We start from the raw sequence: 18,988 nt of genomic DNA, 5'->3' as shown, positions 1-18,988 counted from the left end.
TGACTTGGGAACACAAACGCCATCACTCCAAATGTCCTCCCTCTTCCTCCTCCTTCCCCCCACTTTATATACTGAGTGTGATGTCATATGGTATGGAATATTCCTTTGGTCAGTTGGGGTCACCTGTCCCAACCATGTTTCCTCCCAACCTCCCATGCACCCCCAACTTCCTTTCCAGCGTGGCAGTATGAGAAACAGAAAAGGCCTTGGTTCTGTGTGAGCTCTGCTTGGCAATAACAAAAACATCTCTGTATTATCAACACTGTGTCCAGCACAAATCCAAGACAAAGTCCTATACTAGCCACGGTAAGGAAAATTAACTCTACCCAAGCCAAAACCAGCACACTCATGAATTCAGTGGTGGAAGTCTCTTTCATTTCACTGAGGTGAAGATTTTGCCTCTAATGTTTACATTAAAGATTGAAACTTGTCTTGCTAGAAAGCCTGTTAGCCAATGAACAGAATATACTGCAGAATATTACTTTATACAATTTTTAATGCATATTTTCATGTATTTTATCATAAACTTTATATAAAATTGTGAACATTTTAAAGAAAATGTGTCCATGTATTAAACATTTAAGTTTCTACCATGGTTTACAATAAACACCAAATGAAAAGAAAAAAACCTCAGCTATAAAGCTAATTATTATTAAATGCCTTCTATTTGGGAAGTTGGTTTACTTGGGGTTTTTTGTATTGAAGTTGAGTCTTTGTGAACATAAAAGCACAGAAATTGGAAAAAAAATTAAAATGTCAAGTTGCAGTGAGAAAATCACTGACCTGCCATTGCAGAAGTACTTTGGTATTTCTGTTTTGTCCATACTGGCTGCCTTCTTAAAAAAACACAGTAGTGTTTCAACTTAAACAAAGTACAAAAATAAAGTAAAAAGAACCTTGAATGACTTTGCGGTTCTGGTGTAATTTAGATGGTGTCTAAAAAAATACAAAACCTTTTCTGTCATAGTGTCATTATTAATTAGGACTGTTCATTTTTTTATATTTACACTGTTGTCCCAAAATAACCAATTTTTATTGAAACTCCAAAGGTCCATCTGTTCAAACCTCATAGCAAACCTGAGTTTGTGTCTGATTTTAGGGATTGAGTCTAGAAAGCATTGTGTGGTTAATCTCTCTTTTCATTTATTGACTTGTGCAAATATTCCTTCGAAAGTCATCACATTTCTGTGGTCAGACAAAAAAAATACTACCTGAATTTTTGAACTGTTGTAACTCAGTCGGGATTATCTAAAATTGTGCTGTTTAGTATTGCCTGCTTTTATTTGGTCATGCCTTCAGGCATGCCACTGGCAGAGCAGACAGCTGGCATTGCTTGGGGTTTTCCTTCTCTTTTGTAACCCAGTGGCTTCAAGCCATTCTAGAGCCAAAGGTGTCAAGCAGGAGGGAATGAAGACAACCCCCTGGAAGTGTCTTGTCACGAGCAGGGCTGAGTGCTGAAGCAGGGCAGGAGCCCAGTGGTACAAAGCAAATGCAGAACAAAGGAGCTGTCTCTGAGCCTTGCTGTGCCCTCCTCCCCGCCCCCCTCCACTCCCGCAGGCTGCAGCCTCACCCAACCTCTGCTCTCCTGCCATGTGCACAGAAGGCTGGTGGTCACACGTGGGCAAGTTCTGTATAGGCCGGGCAAGACCCTCACCAGCAATGGGTTTTGTTAACAACTGGCCCAGACTACTATCAGTACCTACTCCGGCTTACCCAAATCCCACACTTGTTTGCAACCCATTCCTTCTTATTCCTGTGGCCAAGCTGCACGCTCTTCCACCCTGTGAATACAGAGACGAACTTTCCCACTCCCACCTGTCTCGGTGCTGCAGTTACAATGCACTCTGCAATTCTGTCACCACTAAGTGGTGAAATATTCTGCCTATTAACCAGTACAGATGTACAGATTAGGGTTGTTTTGTCCAGCACTGAACCCAAGTCAGAGATTATTGCAATATCTCAATATGATATGTGTGATGCCATCCCCACAGGCAATTGACATGACAAACTGAATTAGTAAATACCTCATTTATTTTTTTTCAAGAATGCAACATCAGGTCGTGATTTCCAGGTATAAACTTTACAATACCAACATCAATCTGAAAATATTACATAATAAAATTTACATCAGTATGTAAAAAGCTGCAAGTTAATATTTTTAAAAGTCATTGTCTTAGTGGTAAGTACATTGAAGTTGGGAATGGGGGGGAATCACTCTGAATGAAACGTACAAAATCATTTTTAAAATGCTTTGAGTCTTCCAACAGTGCAACTAAACATAAGCGTTCTTGTCAAAGTGCTTTGGTGGGGTTTTGTCTGGGACACTGTTGTGGACCTTTGTACGAGAAGATATCACAGATGTGGCTCCATTATACGCATATCCTCTCCTGAAAAGAAAATACAAGTATTTACAGCTCATCCCACAGACAGGTAAGGTCTTTGCATCCAGGCATTATAGTAATAAAGCTAGAAGAAATGCAGAGGAAACTACCAACAAATTTCAGGGGAGGGGGCACATTCCTTCTCTGTGTGGTTCCATTCTAGTTTGACATTGCAATTCACTTTTATATAAACACATATCCCTTGTTTGCAGCTACGTAAATTAGGGCAGAATCGTGAAATACTTGGGCTGTGGCAGATCCTAGGTGAACAGTTCCTCCCTCCAGCTGTGCCTCTTCATTATTACTCCTTTTCTGCTGCTGGAGGTCCCACTGCCACCACTGCTGTCCTTCACCTCTTTCGCTTTTGATCTGATGATTTGGGATTAAAGAAACTTGTCTATTCACACCTGTAAAGTGACCGAACCACTTTTCCTACATCAGTGAATGCACTGTTTTCCAGTGGTAGTAAATTTATGCAGAATATATAACATGAGTATTTGCTCTGAGTCAATAGCTTTTCTTAATTAAATTATCCTTCAATCCCCTTATTTTCTTTTATCCACACAATCTCTTTCTGAATCTCACTATAAAATGTTTTGGAACAGTAATCAAACCACATACATACAGGGGGTACAAATGCACTGGTATTGATTTCTTTCAGTATGTACAACTTGTGTTTTACCTTGGAGAATTACTGTTTTCAGCTATTGAGAAGCAGAATATACTGCCACCAATTATGCAGAGTGAAGCTCCAGCCCATCCAATGAACAAAGCTGCTCCTAATTCATACCTACAGGAAGTCAATAAATGTGTTTAACAAAAGAGAGCATGGATTTAACAGATTTTTTTCAGGATAACTGAATTTTATATTTTTCTTCAATAACTTTCTATTGACACATACATTATTCATCACAAAATCAGCAGCTCTGCCATTCCCCCACGTTCTTTTCATTATTTCCCTCTGACACGGGAGGCAAACTCTGTCCCTGCAGTACACTTGAGCAATGCTTATCTCCCTGTACAGCCAGCTGGGGAGCCTGGCCTTTCTGCATCTCCTCCTGGATCGCTTTGCTGTGGAGTTTCATCATTCTTTGGCCTGTTTAGAGCAGCTCCTGTCCCCTTGGAGCATTTGGTTCCTGTTGGGTCCCAAACTGGCTTCTGCTGAGTCAGAGACTAGAACTTCTGCCTACAACTCTCCCTAAGTTTCCCCTCTGTCTCTCAGGATCTCTCTGTCTCCCTCCCTATCCCTCCTGCTTAAAACACGAAGGGGGTTGTACATATATATTATATGCATATGCAATTACATCTACATATCTGCAAAATATGCATATACGTATGCAGATGTAAGCATATGATAACATGAGCATATGCATACGTGGGTGCGTGTTCCAGAAACCTTCTGCGTCTCTCATCACTGTGGCTGGATTCTGTCTGGAAGACACTGCTTCCCCCCAAACCCATGGACAGAGCTCCAGGTGACCAGCAATGGTCCCCTCTGCTGCCCGGGCCAGCCACAACCTGTTTGCGGCCAGAAACTGCTTAGTTTGACTCCAAAAGGAGATGGTGGTGCTTTAGGAGTCCACGTTTCTAAAACAACAGTAGTAAATGAAGGAAAAGAAGGACATGGGGATAAGATTCTTGTCTTCCCCCTCAGCCCTGGAGCTTCAAGACGAGCAGCAACCCATGGCTGCCACCTCGTCTTCTCCATTCTCCAGTTCTTTGCCTGAGGTACCACTCTTTAAAACACTTTTAGGATGACCTGCATTAGGCTGCAGGCCCAACAGTCTTCAGAGTCTCCTATTCCTCACTATTAGAACAGACTGTGTGTCTCTTGCTCCCTCTCTGCTCCCGTTGCCCCTTGAGGAGACCTTTATCTCCTCCTGATTCCTGGGATCCCGCACTGAAAACACAGGCCCCTGTTCCCCATCGAGCCGTGGTTATTGGCCAGGTGCTTGTGCTGTTCAGGCCTTTGTTACTAAATTTTTTTTATTTATTGAGCTGTGGTGAGGCAGCCGAATAAAAGCTTCTGCTTGACAGTCTACTGTACATCTGAAAGACTTGTGTAGTTGCACTTTTCAGCTAGTTCTGAACTAGTGCACAGACCCTAATTTTACATTACTGGAATATTTAACTGAAAATACCTGTCAGTTGTCCTACAAAACTTCTATCTTTACAAAGATGGCACTGCAGAAACACTCAAAAATTGCCTGTGAGAAACAAAAAAATCACTTTTTGGTGTTTTCTCAAGAGTCTAACCAGAGGTAAAGCACACAGTTTTTTAACAACAACAACAACAAAATGCACAAGGACAAAAAGCTACACTTAGGATATCTGTGCTAGATGCCCTGGATACCCAGGTTTGAGTAACTTCTGATTCAGGAGCTTAGTGCCAAAAAGCAATAGAGACTCTAGAGCTCAGACATAGAACACTTCATGAGGGCTTGCACCCTTCATGGCCCCACTAGTGCTTTAGCTTTTAGGCTCCTTTTTCATTTTCTGTTTACATCATCAAAGCAGAGCTTTATCATCCTTTGTTAAAAAAAGTATCAGATTCCCCCAAATGTTCTCCATACCCAATGTTGGGGATTAAATTAAGTTTAATTTATAAAATATTAGAAATAACTTGTGCAGGTTTAAGTTTAATTGTAATTTGTGTACAGCTTAGCATAAGTGGGCCCTGCTCAAAACTTAATATAGATGAATTTTAAATGAACTCTGTTTGTTAGCAGGAAAGGCCAAGCAGGGGAGTAAACAGAGAACACCTGGTTATCTTCAGATAAGGCTTAAGACCCTGGAAGGCCCCAAGGCTGGCCCAAGCTGGAAGAACAATTAATGGCCTGCCCACATGGACAGGGAGAAAGAATCCAATGAGGTGTTAGAAGACTTCAGACCATAAATTGCCATTGGACCATGAGGTGTATGCAGGGCACGTGAAGAGTAAGTGAAATCAGGTGCATAGACTGTGAGGGGATTACTTTGTCTGGGGTCCCTCTCTGGAGACACCCAGCTCAAGGTGCAATAAACCAACTCTGCCTCAGAACCCAGGGTCAGAAACTTTCCTTAACACCAGTGTGGGGCTTAGGCACCCAACCCCCAAATTAAGCTGCTGGAAACCATAGCTCAGCTGACTTTCACCCTGGAAAACTCTGCACCTAGTCCTGTTTGACTTCAAAGTCTGCCAAACCTGCAAAGATTTAATTCTATCTATGCTCACATTTTCAACCACGTGCTAAGTTTTTCACATGACTCAAGGAGATTTCTGTCTGTTCAAGGACTGGGGATTCTCTTATTAGAAGCAGAGATCTACATTAGAGCTTATCACCTAGGATCCCATTATAATTAACATGCAAGAAATACATACAAAGTACAGTTCTAAAACACCCTCAAGGCACCTCTTTTATCAAGCTGTAATGGCAGATCGAAGGGACTAACTTGGATGTGAGGTAAGCCCCATCCTGGGGATCCTTCCATCCCTGTTAGTATTGCCAGACCACACCTAAAGTATGTGGATCAGGATTACGCTCCTCACAGAAGTTGGTGCAGACCACGGCGGTGCTGGAGAACACCACTGGACCAAGGTCAAGGAAGGCTGTTGCAGTAGGAACTTACTTGTCAAGACCATTTGCCTAGAAAGTGGGAAACACAAGTTCGTTTCCACATTTTTATCTCACAACATTAAATGGTTGGCCAGAGGTTGATATGAGGAAGTTAAGGAGACAAATCGCCATCTCGCCTCCTGAAGCTCTTCAGTTGTACAGAAAAATAACCAAGACTATATTGGATTTAATTGAGTAGAAAAGGGTTACCTGACTGTTGCCTACTAGTTGGTAAAGAAGACATGGGGTTTGGCCTTTGTTCTTGGGATTTTTTGTACTTTTTAAGCAACATTTGTTACTATACCATATATAAACAGGTTGCGTATATGGCCCCTTCTTGGATGACTGCCACACCACTAGGTTGCATAGCTGACCTAATTGGTCTTTCCTCCACATCCTTAAACAGATAAAGCAATCTTTCTGATTTATACTGGTACATATGAGGAAAACTTCAAATTTTCAATTGCATATAAAACTTCTGTATGGCTCCCTGGATATTATCCAATCTGCCTTTTAGCTCCCATTCAAAATGACAACGCCACAAGTGCAGCCCGCCAGGGATCAATATTGGGCCCAATGCTGTTCAACATCTTTATAAGAGATCTGGGTGATGGGATCAAGTGTACCCTGACTGAGTTTGCCAATGATACCACACTGAGTGGGGAAGTGGGCACTTCAGAAGGGAGAGCCACCCTGCAGAAAGACCTGGATAGGCTGGAAGAGTGAGCGAACAAGAACCTTATGAAGTTCAAAAAGGACATGAGTAAGGTCTTGCACCTGAGAAAACATAGTCAAGGAACACAGCACAGGCTGGGATCTGCACGTCTGGGAAGCAGCTCTGTGGAAAGGGACCTGAAGGCCCTGGTGGACAGCAAGCTCAATATTGAGAGGATAGTGTGCTGCTGCTGCAGCAAAGAAAGCCAACGGGATACTGCACTGTATCAACAAGGGTATCATCACCAGAGATCAAGAAGCCATTATCCCACTGTACTCAGTGCTTGTCAGGCCACTCTTGGAATACTGTGCTCAGCTTTGGTCCCTGCTATGCAAGAAAAGATGTGGACAAGATGGAAAGGGTCCAGAGAGGGGCCACAAAGACGATCAGCGGACTGGGAAGCTTGTCACATGGGGAATGGTTGAGAGAACTGGGTTTGTTCAACCTTGAGAAAGGAATGCTTAAGGAAGACCTTATCACCACATTCCAGTATTTGAACGGTTGCTACAAAAAAGATGGAGACTCCCTTTTTACAAGTAGTCACATGGAAAAGATGTGGGATAAGTGGGTACAAATAACCCCTGGAGATTTCAATTGGACCTGAGGACAATTTTTCACAGTAAGAACAATTAGCCATTGAAATAATCACTCCATGGAAGTGGTGGATTCCCCAACATCAGACTTTTTTAAGATTTGCCTGTACAGGGTGCTGGGCCATCTTGTCTAGACCACGCTGTTTCTGAGAAAGACTGGACCAGATGCTCCTTGAGATCTCTTCCAACCTGGCATTCTATAATTCTATGGTATTTGTAGCACTTAAGAAGCTAACCCTAACATCCCATCAAAATCCAGTATTTAAAAAAACCTTACCATGTGAAAAAAACCTTACAAACACTGGTACTGCCAGACAAAGAAAAAAAGGAGATAGGCTTTTTTAGAATAAATTTCTGCACTTGCTGTTTTCCCCTTCCCTCTTTATTATTAAAATCTTTGCAGGAAACGCACTCCTCTATTCTTAATATTCTATGTTTCGAGAACCAAAGTAGTCACTCTCTGAAGTCTGTGGCTGCATATCCATGAATCACGGATCACTAACAATGAAATCAATCTGATTAGAGATCACTGGCAGCTCAGGGGGGAGGGCGTGAAATTGATGAAGAGGTTTAGATGTGGTGACTGCTGAGGACCATGAGAAAAGGGTTTTTTTCAGTAATCCAGGGAGGTAGAATTCAGTGAAAGAACCAAAGTACAATATCAGTACAGAAGAAAAATATTCTAGTTGTTATATACATTAAGAACACAAAGTAAACTTCAAGCCAAACAAGTGGAAGCTTCATTAGCTGCCAGGAAGGTGGTATAAGTAAATGGCATACCTACCTACCGAATCAGTACAATCACCCAAGAGAAATACACACCATGAATGTCTAATTCTTACGATTCTTGGAAAATTATTCAAATCTATGACAAGGGGGACTTTGTGAACTATGCACAATCCATTCAGAGACAAGAAAGCTGAAGTGAAATAGTTCTCTATATGAGAGAATGGGAAGTTAGTCACATAATTTGGCAAAGGACAAAAAGGATAAAGGGTATAAGAGTTATGGGGGTTTTTTTAATTCAAAGTAGTAAAGTGACAAAATAGTTTTCTAAGAGAATCTGTGGGAGCAACACCAGCAAGACAGCAAAACAAAAGCACAGATTTTTCCCAATTAGAGGTGTTTGAAGAAAAATTAAATACATCTTGGCTGCAAGCACAAAGGCATCCCATACTATCCCCAAGACTCTAGGCATGTCATTATGAAGGATCAAGCAATTCCTTTGGAGCCATTTTAAATTGGCAATGAAAACTACCATATCGGGACATAAAGTCCAGCCAAAGGTTTCTTTCTAAGTAAGGTGAGGTTTGGAGTGTCCCTGTGGTGCCTGTCCTACATGAGTTAGGTACATAATTCAAACCCAAAATCTCTCAGGAATCAGCCTTAGGCAGGTCTTTGATTCCTCCTGCACCCATACATAGTCAGGGTGCCTTTTCCAAATGCAGAAGGTTGGAAGGAAATTCTGCCAGCTGACATGAATATCTTGTGTCACTTGTTTTCCACTAACAGTATCTCAAGCCTGTCTTTGACACTGCCAGAATAACTTCAGGAGAGAAATGTGCAGTAAAAGGCAAAAGGCTGAAACTCTCTCTCAGTGAAGAGCCAACGCCAAATTTCCACAATATACCAGCAGGGCATATTAAATGCTTCTGCAATGCTTATTAAAGTAGGAGTGCACAGACAGCAACAAAATGCATTATTACAACACATTTTACACTGGTTGAGAGAGAAAAGAGCTGAATGCCACCATTAGCTTCATCTGACACAAGGTTGCTGCATGAGCTACATGCACCAAGAGGAACTCAAATTACAACTTCTGGCTTTCCTTTCTGCCTTTATCTTTGCAGTTGTCATTATGTGTGCCCTGTTGTTCAGGAAAAAGGTAATTTCTGCAGAGAACATTTTACTATCTTTACTTTAATACTTAAACTGGATTTCTCATTCCTTCACAGTAGAACTCCACCGTGAGGTCTGCCTGCTCTTTTGCAGCAGAGAAGCATAGGAATACAGTGTAGGAAAGGCACTTCTGGCAACAACCATGGTATTGTTCACCAGGAACAGTAAGCCCGATGAATAATTAACTTCTGTCTATATAGCCAGGCTCCATTTTCTTCACAGAACCTCACATCCTTCTTTCTTTTGGAGGCCTTTCAATCCTGTCTTCACTGTACCAAATAAGCAGAAACTAGAGTGGCATTATGGAGAAAACTAATACGAACCTGTTTTCGAGATAGGAGAAGCAGTGTCGACCCTACAGCAAACATGGACCCACTTAGTGTTATTTATTCAGACTATTTTTTTTCTGTCAAAGAGAAACATAAAGGCTCAGGGTTCCTTACTAAGCCCTTACTTGGGTCTCAAGGAAATCTTTGCCTTTAAAGAAAAGTTTGCATCATATATGAAGTCAAAACAGGAAAGTCTGTGATGCTGTAATTTACAGCCAGTGCGGTAGTTAAGATGTCAATCCAAAATCCAAGCACAAGGGTTTGTGAATTGCTGCTTTTGTAGGTCCTGAGAACTTGCTCAGCTTTAAAGGCAGTCTTTAGGGATGTTCATTATTTCCGGTACGGATCCTGCAGTTCTATGAACACTCACTCCCTTAAATTTAATTACTAGTATAGTCAAAGCATTATGTTAGTGCTTCTAAGACTGTGGGTTCTGATACGGTTTATGAGTCAAACTTCAGCCATCTGGACTTGAAAATATGCCTGAAAAGAGTCCAGAGAGCCCGCAAAAACCTCTTCTCAAGAGGAATCAAGATTGTACAGTGCTTGACACCTTCACGGAAAGCACCTTCTATCAAAACCTGAAGGTGCTTTCCTTCCCTATGGAATGATGCCCCTAATGAGCACCTCTGTCTTGTGCAATCCTTTTGCTGCATCTCTGGAATAAAGGCAGGCTTCACTCACTCCCAATTAACCCCACCTGCTCTACGGAAGCAGGGCAGAACTCTGCCAGGCCACAATAAGCCTGGGCACACATATTACAGAGCAATCATTGCACAGGAAAGTGTTTGTTCATTCAATTTCAGCACATGATTACTCTGGTTAGGAAAAGTGATTAAATAAAACTGCAGTTCACTCTCCTCTTCTGCCCCAGAGAAGCACCTTCTCTATATCTAAATAGGCTCTGATGCACAGTAAGAAACTTAAGGTTTACTTGTTCGAAAGATTTATGGATATAGGAAAGTACTTACTTTTGTGCAACAAAAGAAGGATCAAAGAACTCAGACGTAATCCTGTTTGCATACAGGGAACAACTAGTCATAGAGCACAACCCTGAAAAGCATAAGACAAACTATTCAGTGGAGCCAGCAGAAGAGCTTTGGGCCTGACCCTGAAGTCAACAAAGTCATGGAGAATTGTGCAAGGGTTTCTGTGGAAAAGAAACAGCTCTGGTATGACTTCAAATACACAAACTGAGAGAAATAAAGTATATTTACCAGAAAGTATGAAAATCAGTCCAGCTAAACAAGCTATTTTTGCTTTAGTTTGATCAGAGCCTCCGACTTTCGTACACTTCATCCCAACCAGTCCAAAAACGGCACCGAAGAAACCCAGGCAGACAGCGGAGATCATGAGTCCTCTGCAGGCTTGGATGTAACCTGTTGGGAGAAAGATAAAGGCTAATGTGAGAACTGGGACCACAATGGGTTTCACTATAGTTCCTCTGTGCAGCATTAGGCATTCACTATTGCAAATGGAATCAGACCTTAGCTGGAGTAATGTCACCTTCCCACTGAGTGTATTCTTTTGAGTGATGCCCTTCACAGGGCATCATCACCTCAGCCCAGCTTCTAAGGAACATACTGTGGCACTCAAGGCTCCAAAAAATAATCCCATGGCACTGTGTACAGTATCTCCAAGAGGTTGTACCCATGAAGCTTTGAAGAGCAACTTCACGTGGCCTTCTCAGGGGCTGTCACAGGTTGCAGGGCCACTCTATGCACACAAAGCCAGTTTCACGGGTCAGTCTTGTGCGTGCGTGTTGCAGATGCAATTGACTGTCAGTGGGTTGGCAGCAGGGACCCTGGCTGGGGTCCTGCCTGGACTTGCCACAGATTTGATTTGGATCCACCAAGGCAGCCTTCATTCCCCAAGGAAGTCGAACATGCTCAGCTCTATGGACACCAGTAGTTCTTCAGGATAAAGCAAATCACTGCCATATTTAAAACTGGACAAATGGCCTGTGGCTGGCTTCAGACACAAACAATTCTGCCTTGCTGCCTGAGGCTGCTCCGAGTGGGACCTCCCAGGGGAGGGCCCTTCAGCAGGACAATGGGTTGCTTGGCCTCTTCTCCCTTCCGAGAATATCTTGTAATTGAAAGACTGTGATAATTTCATATCACTGCTTACAGGGTGGAACGCTGCAATCTTACACAGCTGAATAACCATCACAAGATGTTTTTCTTCATAACCTGTTACATCTCATTTAAAACGAATATGAACTCCCACGATTAGGGTATTCATTCCTTTTGCTTTGATCTCCAGTGGGTGGAAATGTTGAGAGCTAAACCACATTGTCATTGCCTATTACACCAAATTTTACATAATAACAAATAAACAACCCCCCCCCCCAAACTCCAAGCCCTGCATAAAAGTCTTTAATAAGAAAATAATATATTAAAACAGAAACTAAAGGACATCTAATGTAAACAGAAGGCAGCAGATTCAAAACAAGAAGTGTGCTTTTTTGTATAAGGAAGCTGTGGAACTCCTTTCTACAGGATATCTGGATGCCAAAGATTTACAGAGATTCAAAAAGAGACTGGATACATTCACCACAGAGAAACCTGTGTCTGGCTGGCAGGTCCTTGAGATGCAGATGGCTACCACAGACACTTGGCTGCCCTCTGCTATCCTTACTGCTGCCCCCTTTAGCCACTGCTGGAGGCACATCAATTCCAGGATATCAACTCCGTGCTTGAACAACATTTAAAACCTCGCACTGATTCACAGATTTGTGCACAAAGCAATTTGTTGCACTTAACAACCCGTTTTATCAGGCCTACCGAACTTGGGAGCTGTGCTGTCCACCTACTGGCATTTATCTACACCTGCTGGCACACAGATGGACTTCCTCCATTTGTCACACGACTCACATGTCGGAATGTAAGAGAGAAAGAGTCAGTCATTTGTGCAAGAGCCAAGTTTGAAGAAAGCAGCCTTGCTTTGTTAATTTTTGCTATCGGCATGGACAAGTTGGCTTTTACTACAGTAGGTGGTGTTTAATATACTTCTTGTAGCAGACAGGTAAAGCACGAGACGAAGACTGGGAAGGAAGCTATTATTTTTGACAGGTCCAATTTATTGACACTGTTTGTAGCTAATTGACACATTAAAGTGCTGAACCATGAACATATTTACCCGGAGGTCCTCTAAACTTTTATTTATGTCTGAACCTCCTAAGAAAATCAGTAAATATTCACCCCAATCAAAATATACAGCATTTGCTAGTAACCACAGGGCTGAAAATCAGTTTTTCCTGAAGGTCAATACACAGTTTTAGAATAGGTAGAGGGTAGTGAGACAGCAAGAAATAATTAACTCACTCACTCAGAAATCATTTTCAATTATAAACAGCATGAGCTGAAGGACTGCTCAGTTCTGCTGAATGAATAACCTTCCTCACTAAATAATTCACCCAAGTGGGCAGGCCAGCCACAGTAGGGCTTGTTTCATTTCACCACAGCAATCAGCCAACTGGCACACATTTTTAAAACATGATATATATTAAAAAAATAATCACAATTTACACCAGTAATGTGGAAGAGCAGAAGGCTCTGTTAGTCCCACTAGGCTGACCGGAGCATCAGGAAGCATAAAAGGCTGAAATCAACTTTTTCACCAAATCCAGCCTCCTATTGCTCAGACCCTAGGTTCAAACTACGTATAGCATTTGGCTGTAAGAGGAACTAAACCTCTTTTTTGCTTCCAAGAAAGCAAGAAGATTATATTGCTCACTTAGACTTTTAAGCTTGTTCAGCCTGGAGAAGAGAAGGATCCAGGGAGACCTTATAGCAGCATTCCAGTACCAAAAGGGGGCCTACAGGAAAGCTGGAGAGGGACTTTGTACAAGAGCATGAAGTGACAGGACAAGGGGAAATGGGTTTAGACTGAAAGAGGGCAGGTTTAGATTAGATGTCAAGAAGAAATTATTTATTGTGAGGGTGGTGAGGCACTGGATCAGGTTGCCCAGAGAAACTGCAGATGCCCCATCCCTGGAGGTGCTGAAGATTGGATGTGGCTTTGAGCAACCTCTTCTAGTAGGAGGTGTCCCTGCCTGCGGCAGGGGGGTTGGAACTAGATGGTCTTTAATGTCCCTTTCAACTCAAACTATTCTGTGATTCTATAGTAATGCAGAAGAGTGTAAAAGGAAGCTGCCTATTTCTTCACACTCCTCCACTCAAGACCAAACCTGTCCCTTTTCCAAATGTTTATTGTCTGTATTTGCACCAGCTCCTGTAGGAAACTACAAACCACCCAAATGAAGCTTCAAGTGACAAAAAGCCATGCATTTTAAACAGACAAGCAGACAAACATGCATTACTCATAAAGTCATGTTTAGCAGCATTCCAAGAGAAACCTATTTCAAGGTGGTTTTTGTTAGGGGTTTTTTTGTTGTTTTTGCTGGTGGGTTTGTTGGGTTTTTTGTCTTAAACAAATGTGTTTTGTCTTGCATTCAAATTAATCTTGTTAGAGCTTCATCTTTCCTGCCTCACTGCTCTCATACTTGCCTCTCAGGCTTACAAAGAGTTAGGAGGCATTCACATATTCATATCATATGACACTATGGAAAAAAATATATGCAAAGTTCTGGGGACTGCCACTTTCACAACAAATGCCTCTGGTGGCATTTTGCAGTCTGCATCACGTGAAGGGTAAGAGGTTGCCTTACAGATACAGCATAGATTCCTTCCAAAAGCACACACCCACTGCTTTTGTCTGTCATTCTAAGCTCTAATACCCTCTTTTAGCTCATAAGTAAATTTTTGTTTAGCTCTGTTTTGCAAAAGGTCATCAGATCCACTGTTGGAAACATGGAAACTGATATGTCCTCTTTTGGGGAGGTGGTTTCATCAGTAAATTTCCACCTATGACCAGTGGCACAAAGAAGTAAACCCAAAATTACTGTAAGTCCCACAGAGAGGAACAATATTTTTGCTTGTACACAGAATGTGGGGCTGTGTAATTAATGAAGGCTGGTCAAATTGCATAAAGGTGGAAGGGAATCACATACAATTTTCTCTGGAAGCCGGTTGTGTGGAGTGAGGGCCTGAAAGCCATCAGGGCAGCCCTGCTGCTGTGCTATCCTACAGCAATCTGGGGAGCACAGTCCAAGCCCATTCCATGATGCAAAACAAAACAAGGATAAAGGGGAACCATCTCCTGAGCACTCCTGACCCGAACTATGACATTGCTTCTGAAGAAGAAAGGACCTCTGCTGTATTGCACAGGAGAACTCCAGCAATTGGCATAGAATAATAGAATCACAGAATGGCTTGGGTTGGAAGGGACCTTAAAGATCTAGTTCTTACCCCCGCCACCATAGGCAGGCACACCTCCTACCAGACCAGGTTGCTCAAAAGCATAGTGATATCCCAATTTTTTTCCCTCCTCGTTTTACCTCTAATCCCCTGGCAGATCTGAGCAGTCTCTCCAGACAAGAAGTACAGCAACACTCAGAGGTTTCTGATTTGACCAAAAAAACATTTCTGTAGAAGAGGAACTGCTCTGAGGCAAATCCTTTCCATTTGTGTGAGGAAGGAGTGGAGAAAAACCACATTTTCCTGGGACAACAAAAATATTACTAGTAATTTCCAGTCATGCCCTACCATTTTGAGGAGACCAACACTTTGTTGCTACATTTATCTTTATAGGGTTATTGTTTCTGCTCACAAACACTTCAATGAATACAGAAAACCAGATCTGCCCTTTTGTGTCTTCTGAGTCCCCCACCTGAGGATGGAGCCAGGAAGTTATCACATTCCCAATCACAGGGAATGGGATCCATCTTGGACATGTAAGTCTGTGCAAAGAGAAGAGGAGAGAAGGGAGAGGCTACTCAAGGGCTGAGGCAGATTCAGCTTTACGCTGACACACGAATTCTTTAAGCCATGAGTGACGCACTGCAAGCCTGAAGTACGTTCCTGCATGGGGGAAAGGTTAGGGTGAAGAGGGGACCTACACACCCATGGTCAGGTGCTAAAGGGTTCCCAGCAGAGCCTGTAAGCACAAGGAGGGGAATTTGGGCCAGGCTACTTGTGGAAAGCATCTCTGCCTGCGTGTAGCTGCCTCTCTGACCTGACCCAGCTTGCCCGGTCTGTGCTAGGGGGGTACATTCCTCTCTCTCCAGCCTGTCTTCCACTTGCATTGTGCCTGGGTACCAGGATCTGGCTCCATAGCATTCAGAGATGCTATTGAGAAACAACTGAAAGCCAAGAACTTTCTACTACTGATAAACAGTCTGGCCGGGAGGATGGCATAGGGCCCTTTCAATGTGCATCTAGAATTCACTTCTGTCCAAAATGAACTAATGACTCTCTCACAGTGCAGAAGGTGCCTCAGAAACTCATTCCTTGGCCAAGTGGAACATGCTACTCAACACACAATGTTTCAATGTACAAGCATTTGGAGGAAGGGGGGGGGTAAGGACTTTGCTATCAAGAGTATTTTTCTTTTTGAAATTTTAAATGTTCCCAATTCTGCTGACTTTGTAACTATGCTTTTCTTACCTTGAAGACAGATTAACCCAGACCTAGAAGAACAGCTAAGCAATAGATTTGGTGGATCCAAAAGGTTACGCACCAGCAATCACTCTGTGCCCACCTGCACACAGAACACAGCTCCTTGCCCAAGCCTGGAAACCACATTCTCAGCTGCTACACTTGGCCATAGAGTGACTGATGTCAATGGAGGCCAGCCAGCAATCCCACCCCTTCAGAGGAACTGGCAAATCCCTCTGCTACCTGAGGCTGGGTGTAAAGAAGATCTGAGGAACAGTACTTCTCCATCCAAGGGAAGCATCCTGCAACAGTGATGTTTAAGGATTGCCTGTGTTACCTTTTTCCAGTATCTTGACCTGTTTTAGGCCTTTCTACATACAGAGGTTAAAGGTTTTCTGATACTGGTATTAATTTCATGATCACATTAAACCCTGTTACAATAATAAGTTAGCGATTAAAAGGAAAAGAAGGACTGTTAATCTAAACAAAACTTTCACACCAAAATTCACGCTCAGATTCTAGTGCAAAGGGAGTGTCTGGCCAGACCATGAATCTGATCTTTTGTGAGTATGAAAGCCACTGGGACACTCTATATTGTATTCATTTATAACTATAGAAACTTGGAAAAGAAACCTTTCCTCCCTCTCTTTATAGTCACTCCTGAGGCTATAAACGGATGCCATCCACACATCTCCTTTTTCTACCAGCCATAATCAGTGTGGATTTATCAACTAAAAGTTTAGTTGCAAAGATTTTCCACAGTGAACCAATTTCCCAGTACAGCTTCTTTAAAGGGCAAAAATGTTCCCCCTTAAACAGAGAAGAAATGTAGCACCAACTCAAGTCTTTGGTTCCAAGCCCTATAGCAAAACTCAGATTTGCTTCAAAATAACACTGCCCTAAAACTGAGGCAAGCTATGCATCCCTTCTGCATACCTTTGCATCCCTGACTGCCCCGAGCTTTTACACTGTCATTTATCAATGAAGCAATTACATCCAAGTTAATAACCGCTTAGCATAACCAGCAAAAGAACATTAATTAAAACAAAACGACGCCAAGGCTTGTTCTTCTCCACTGACCGTTGCATGGCTGGCAAAACCATAAAAAAGAAGAATGTCATGACAGTCAGAAAATAAATCGGCAAGAAAAATTTGCCTGCATTTTTCTTGTGTCAAATCCACACGCACACTCTTGTGATGGAAGGAGGGGGAAAAAAGCAGGTAGGGACAGCAAAAGAGGCCAAAGCCGCCACTTAGGCACCAAACATACTTTCAATCAGGGGGTTTTGGGGGAAAAAAACCCCACTTGCACAGGTGTGCTCAAGCAGCACGCTGCCACCTGCCAGGGCACGCGAGGGCACTTGCCCACGAGCCCGCGTGGGAGCCGCTCCCGCCGGGGTTCCGCCGCCCCCGGCCCCGCTCGGCGCCCCGACCCCGCGCTGTCCGCCCGCCCCGCCGGCTCCGGGACCGGCCCGGGAGGATCCGCGGGGCCCCCAGCTCCCGCAGAGCAGCACAGGGGAAGGTGGGGAGGTGTCAGGGTGGGGGGCAGCGGGAGCCTGACCGTCCAGCGCCAGCATGGATGGGAAGTCCTTGCAGTTGGAGACGCCGGTGGAGTCGGTCACGCAGGTCTTCCAGAGGTTGGCCCAAAAGGTGGCGGTGGTGATGACCGTGCCGTCGATGGTGGACACCTTCCAATAGTCGGTGGGCAGCGTGGAGGAGACGAGCACCCAGCCCGAGATGGTCAGCAGGAACGCGATGATCTCCGCCGACGTGCTCGCCATGGGCCCGGCAGAAGCGGCGGGCAAGGGCCGGCGGGCAAGGGCGGCGCGGGGCCGCGACGGCAGCGGCGGAGTCCCGGCGGCGGCGGGCGGAGCGGAGCCAGCGGAGCCGGGGGGGGCGGGGGCGGCGGCCGCGGCCGCCCCGGGCCGCGCAGCCCAATCAGCACAGGGAGCTCCCGGCGCCCCCGGGGCCGCCCCCGCCCTGCCCGAGCCCCGGCAGCGCCCCGGGGTCCCTCCGTTGGAGCCCAGAGCGCTGCCCCTCGGGCGGACCCCGGCGGGGCGCGGGGCACTCCTCGGGGTGGCGATATAAACCAGACCCGAAAACAAACAAACAGCAACGCGACCTGTAATTTGGGTTTAGTTTCCCCGTCCCCTGCAGGTGCGCGTGCAGGGGACGGGACGGGACGGGACGGGACGGGGTGGCAGCAATGGGAGAGGTGCGGCCTCAGCGTCTCCTCAGTAGCTGCAGGTTTGCATCTCTTTCCGCATGCAGACGCCCCCCTGCCCCCCCCCCAAAAAAAACCAGCTCTGCCTGGGAAATGGTTTTGAGGAATTCTTGTACAGTACAGGTGTGCTGAACGGATAGAGTCCTCCGTACAAGGAGGTAAGCTTTTGAAACGCATAGCGAGGTATTTTAATCCTCCGAATTTAAGCTGGCCCTCTGTTATTACCCGGCTACAGACGATACAGCGTTTAATACCTGTTTTTGTAATTTGAGGTGATGAACTTGGGATTTTCTGCCTGAGTTTTAATGCACTGGCATTCGAGCCTAAATCTCACAGGTGTAGAGTTATCCACAGCGGTTTCACCTCCTGTTTGAAGCTGTTTACTTTCCACATCAGTAGTATATTTGCTATTGATGTGGAAAGTACACTGCCGGTCTTTACTTTCCTCCTATTTATTTCAAAACTATTGTTACATTTTCTAAACCTTTTTGCCAGATGGGCAATCATTGGAGGATAAGAAGCCACATTTGCATCATTATTCTTCTGATGAATGCTCTTTGGTTCTGCCGTACGGGCACAAACCCGGATGTAATCACTTACAGACATATATTTAAAAAAAAAAAATTAAAAAAGGAAAAAAACCCAGAGTTAGGTGTACCCTTGGGTGTGTGTCAGAACTCAATGGGAACAGGGTGTTTGTTGATCTGTTAATGCCCCAGCAGGATAAAAGGGGGTCCACAGACGCATTTAC

At 44.0% G+C, this 18,988-nt stretch overlaps 1 protein-coding gene and 1 long non-coding RNA gene across 4 annotated transcripts in view; one reads left to right on the top strand and one right to left on the bottom strand.

Moving 5' to 3' along the window:
- Nucleotides 1-2,013: 2,013 nt before the first annotated feature.
- Nucleotides 2,014-18,988, bottom strand: part of CLDN10 (claudin 10) — a 59,095-nt gene continuing 42,120 nt past the window's right edge. Inside the window, exons 1-5 of one of the 3 annotated variants that reach the window (XM_027712838.2) lie at nt 17,575-17,804; nt 10,731-10,892; nt 10,485-10,566; nt 3,064-3,171; nt 2,014-2,387 (exon numbers count right to left, since the gene is read on the bottom strand). In XM_027712838.2, the coding sequence (XP_027568639.1) occupies nt 2,273-2,387; nt 3,064-3,171; nt 10,485-10,566; nt 10,731-10,892; nt 17,575-17,794 (687 nt within the window). In that variant the 5' untranslated portion in view covers nt 17,795-17,804 and the 3' untranslated portion in view covers nt 2,014-2,272. Of the gene's footprint in view, nt 2,388-3,063; nt 3,172-10,484; nt 10,567-10,730; nt 10,893-17,574; nt 17,805-18,988 lie in introns of those variants that run through there. The other 2 variants (XM_027712839.2, XM_027712840.2) reach the window with 2 other exon arrangements.
- LOC120323383 lies at nt 2,217-3,203 on the top strand. Its single transcript, XR_005563765.1, has 2 exons — nt 2,217-2,430; nt 3,086-3,203. It is a non-coding gene; the product is annotated as an uncharacterized LOC120323383 (long non-coding RNA).

The sequence above is a fragment of the Pipra filicauda genome, unplaced genomic scaffold (assembly GCF_003945595.2).
Source record: "Pipra filicauda isolate LSUMZ 115617 unplaced genomic scaffold, ASM394559v2 scaffold24_size8852520_pilon, whole genome shotgun sequence".
In the NCBI taxonomy this organism is placed as follows: Eukaryota; Metazoa; Chordata; class Aves; order Passeriformes; family Pipridae; genus Pipra; species Pipra filicauda.
This window is presented reverse-complemented; position numbering and strand designations above follow the sequence as displayed.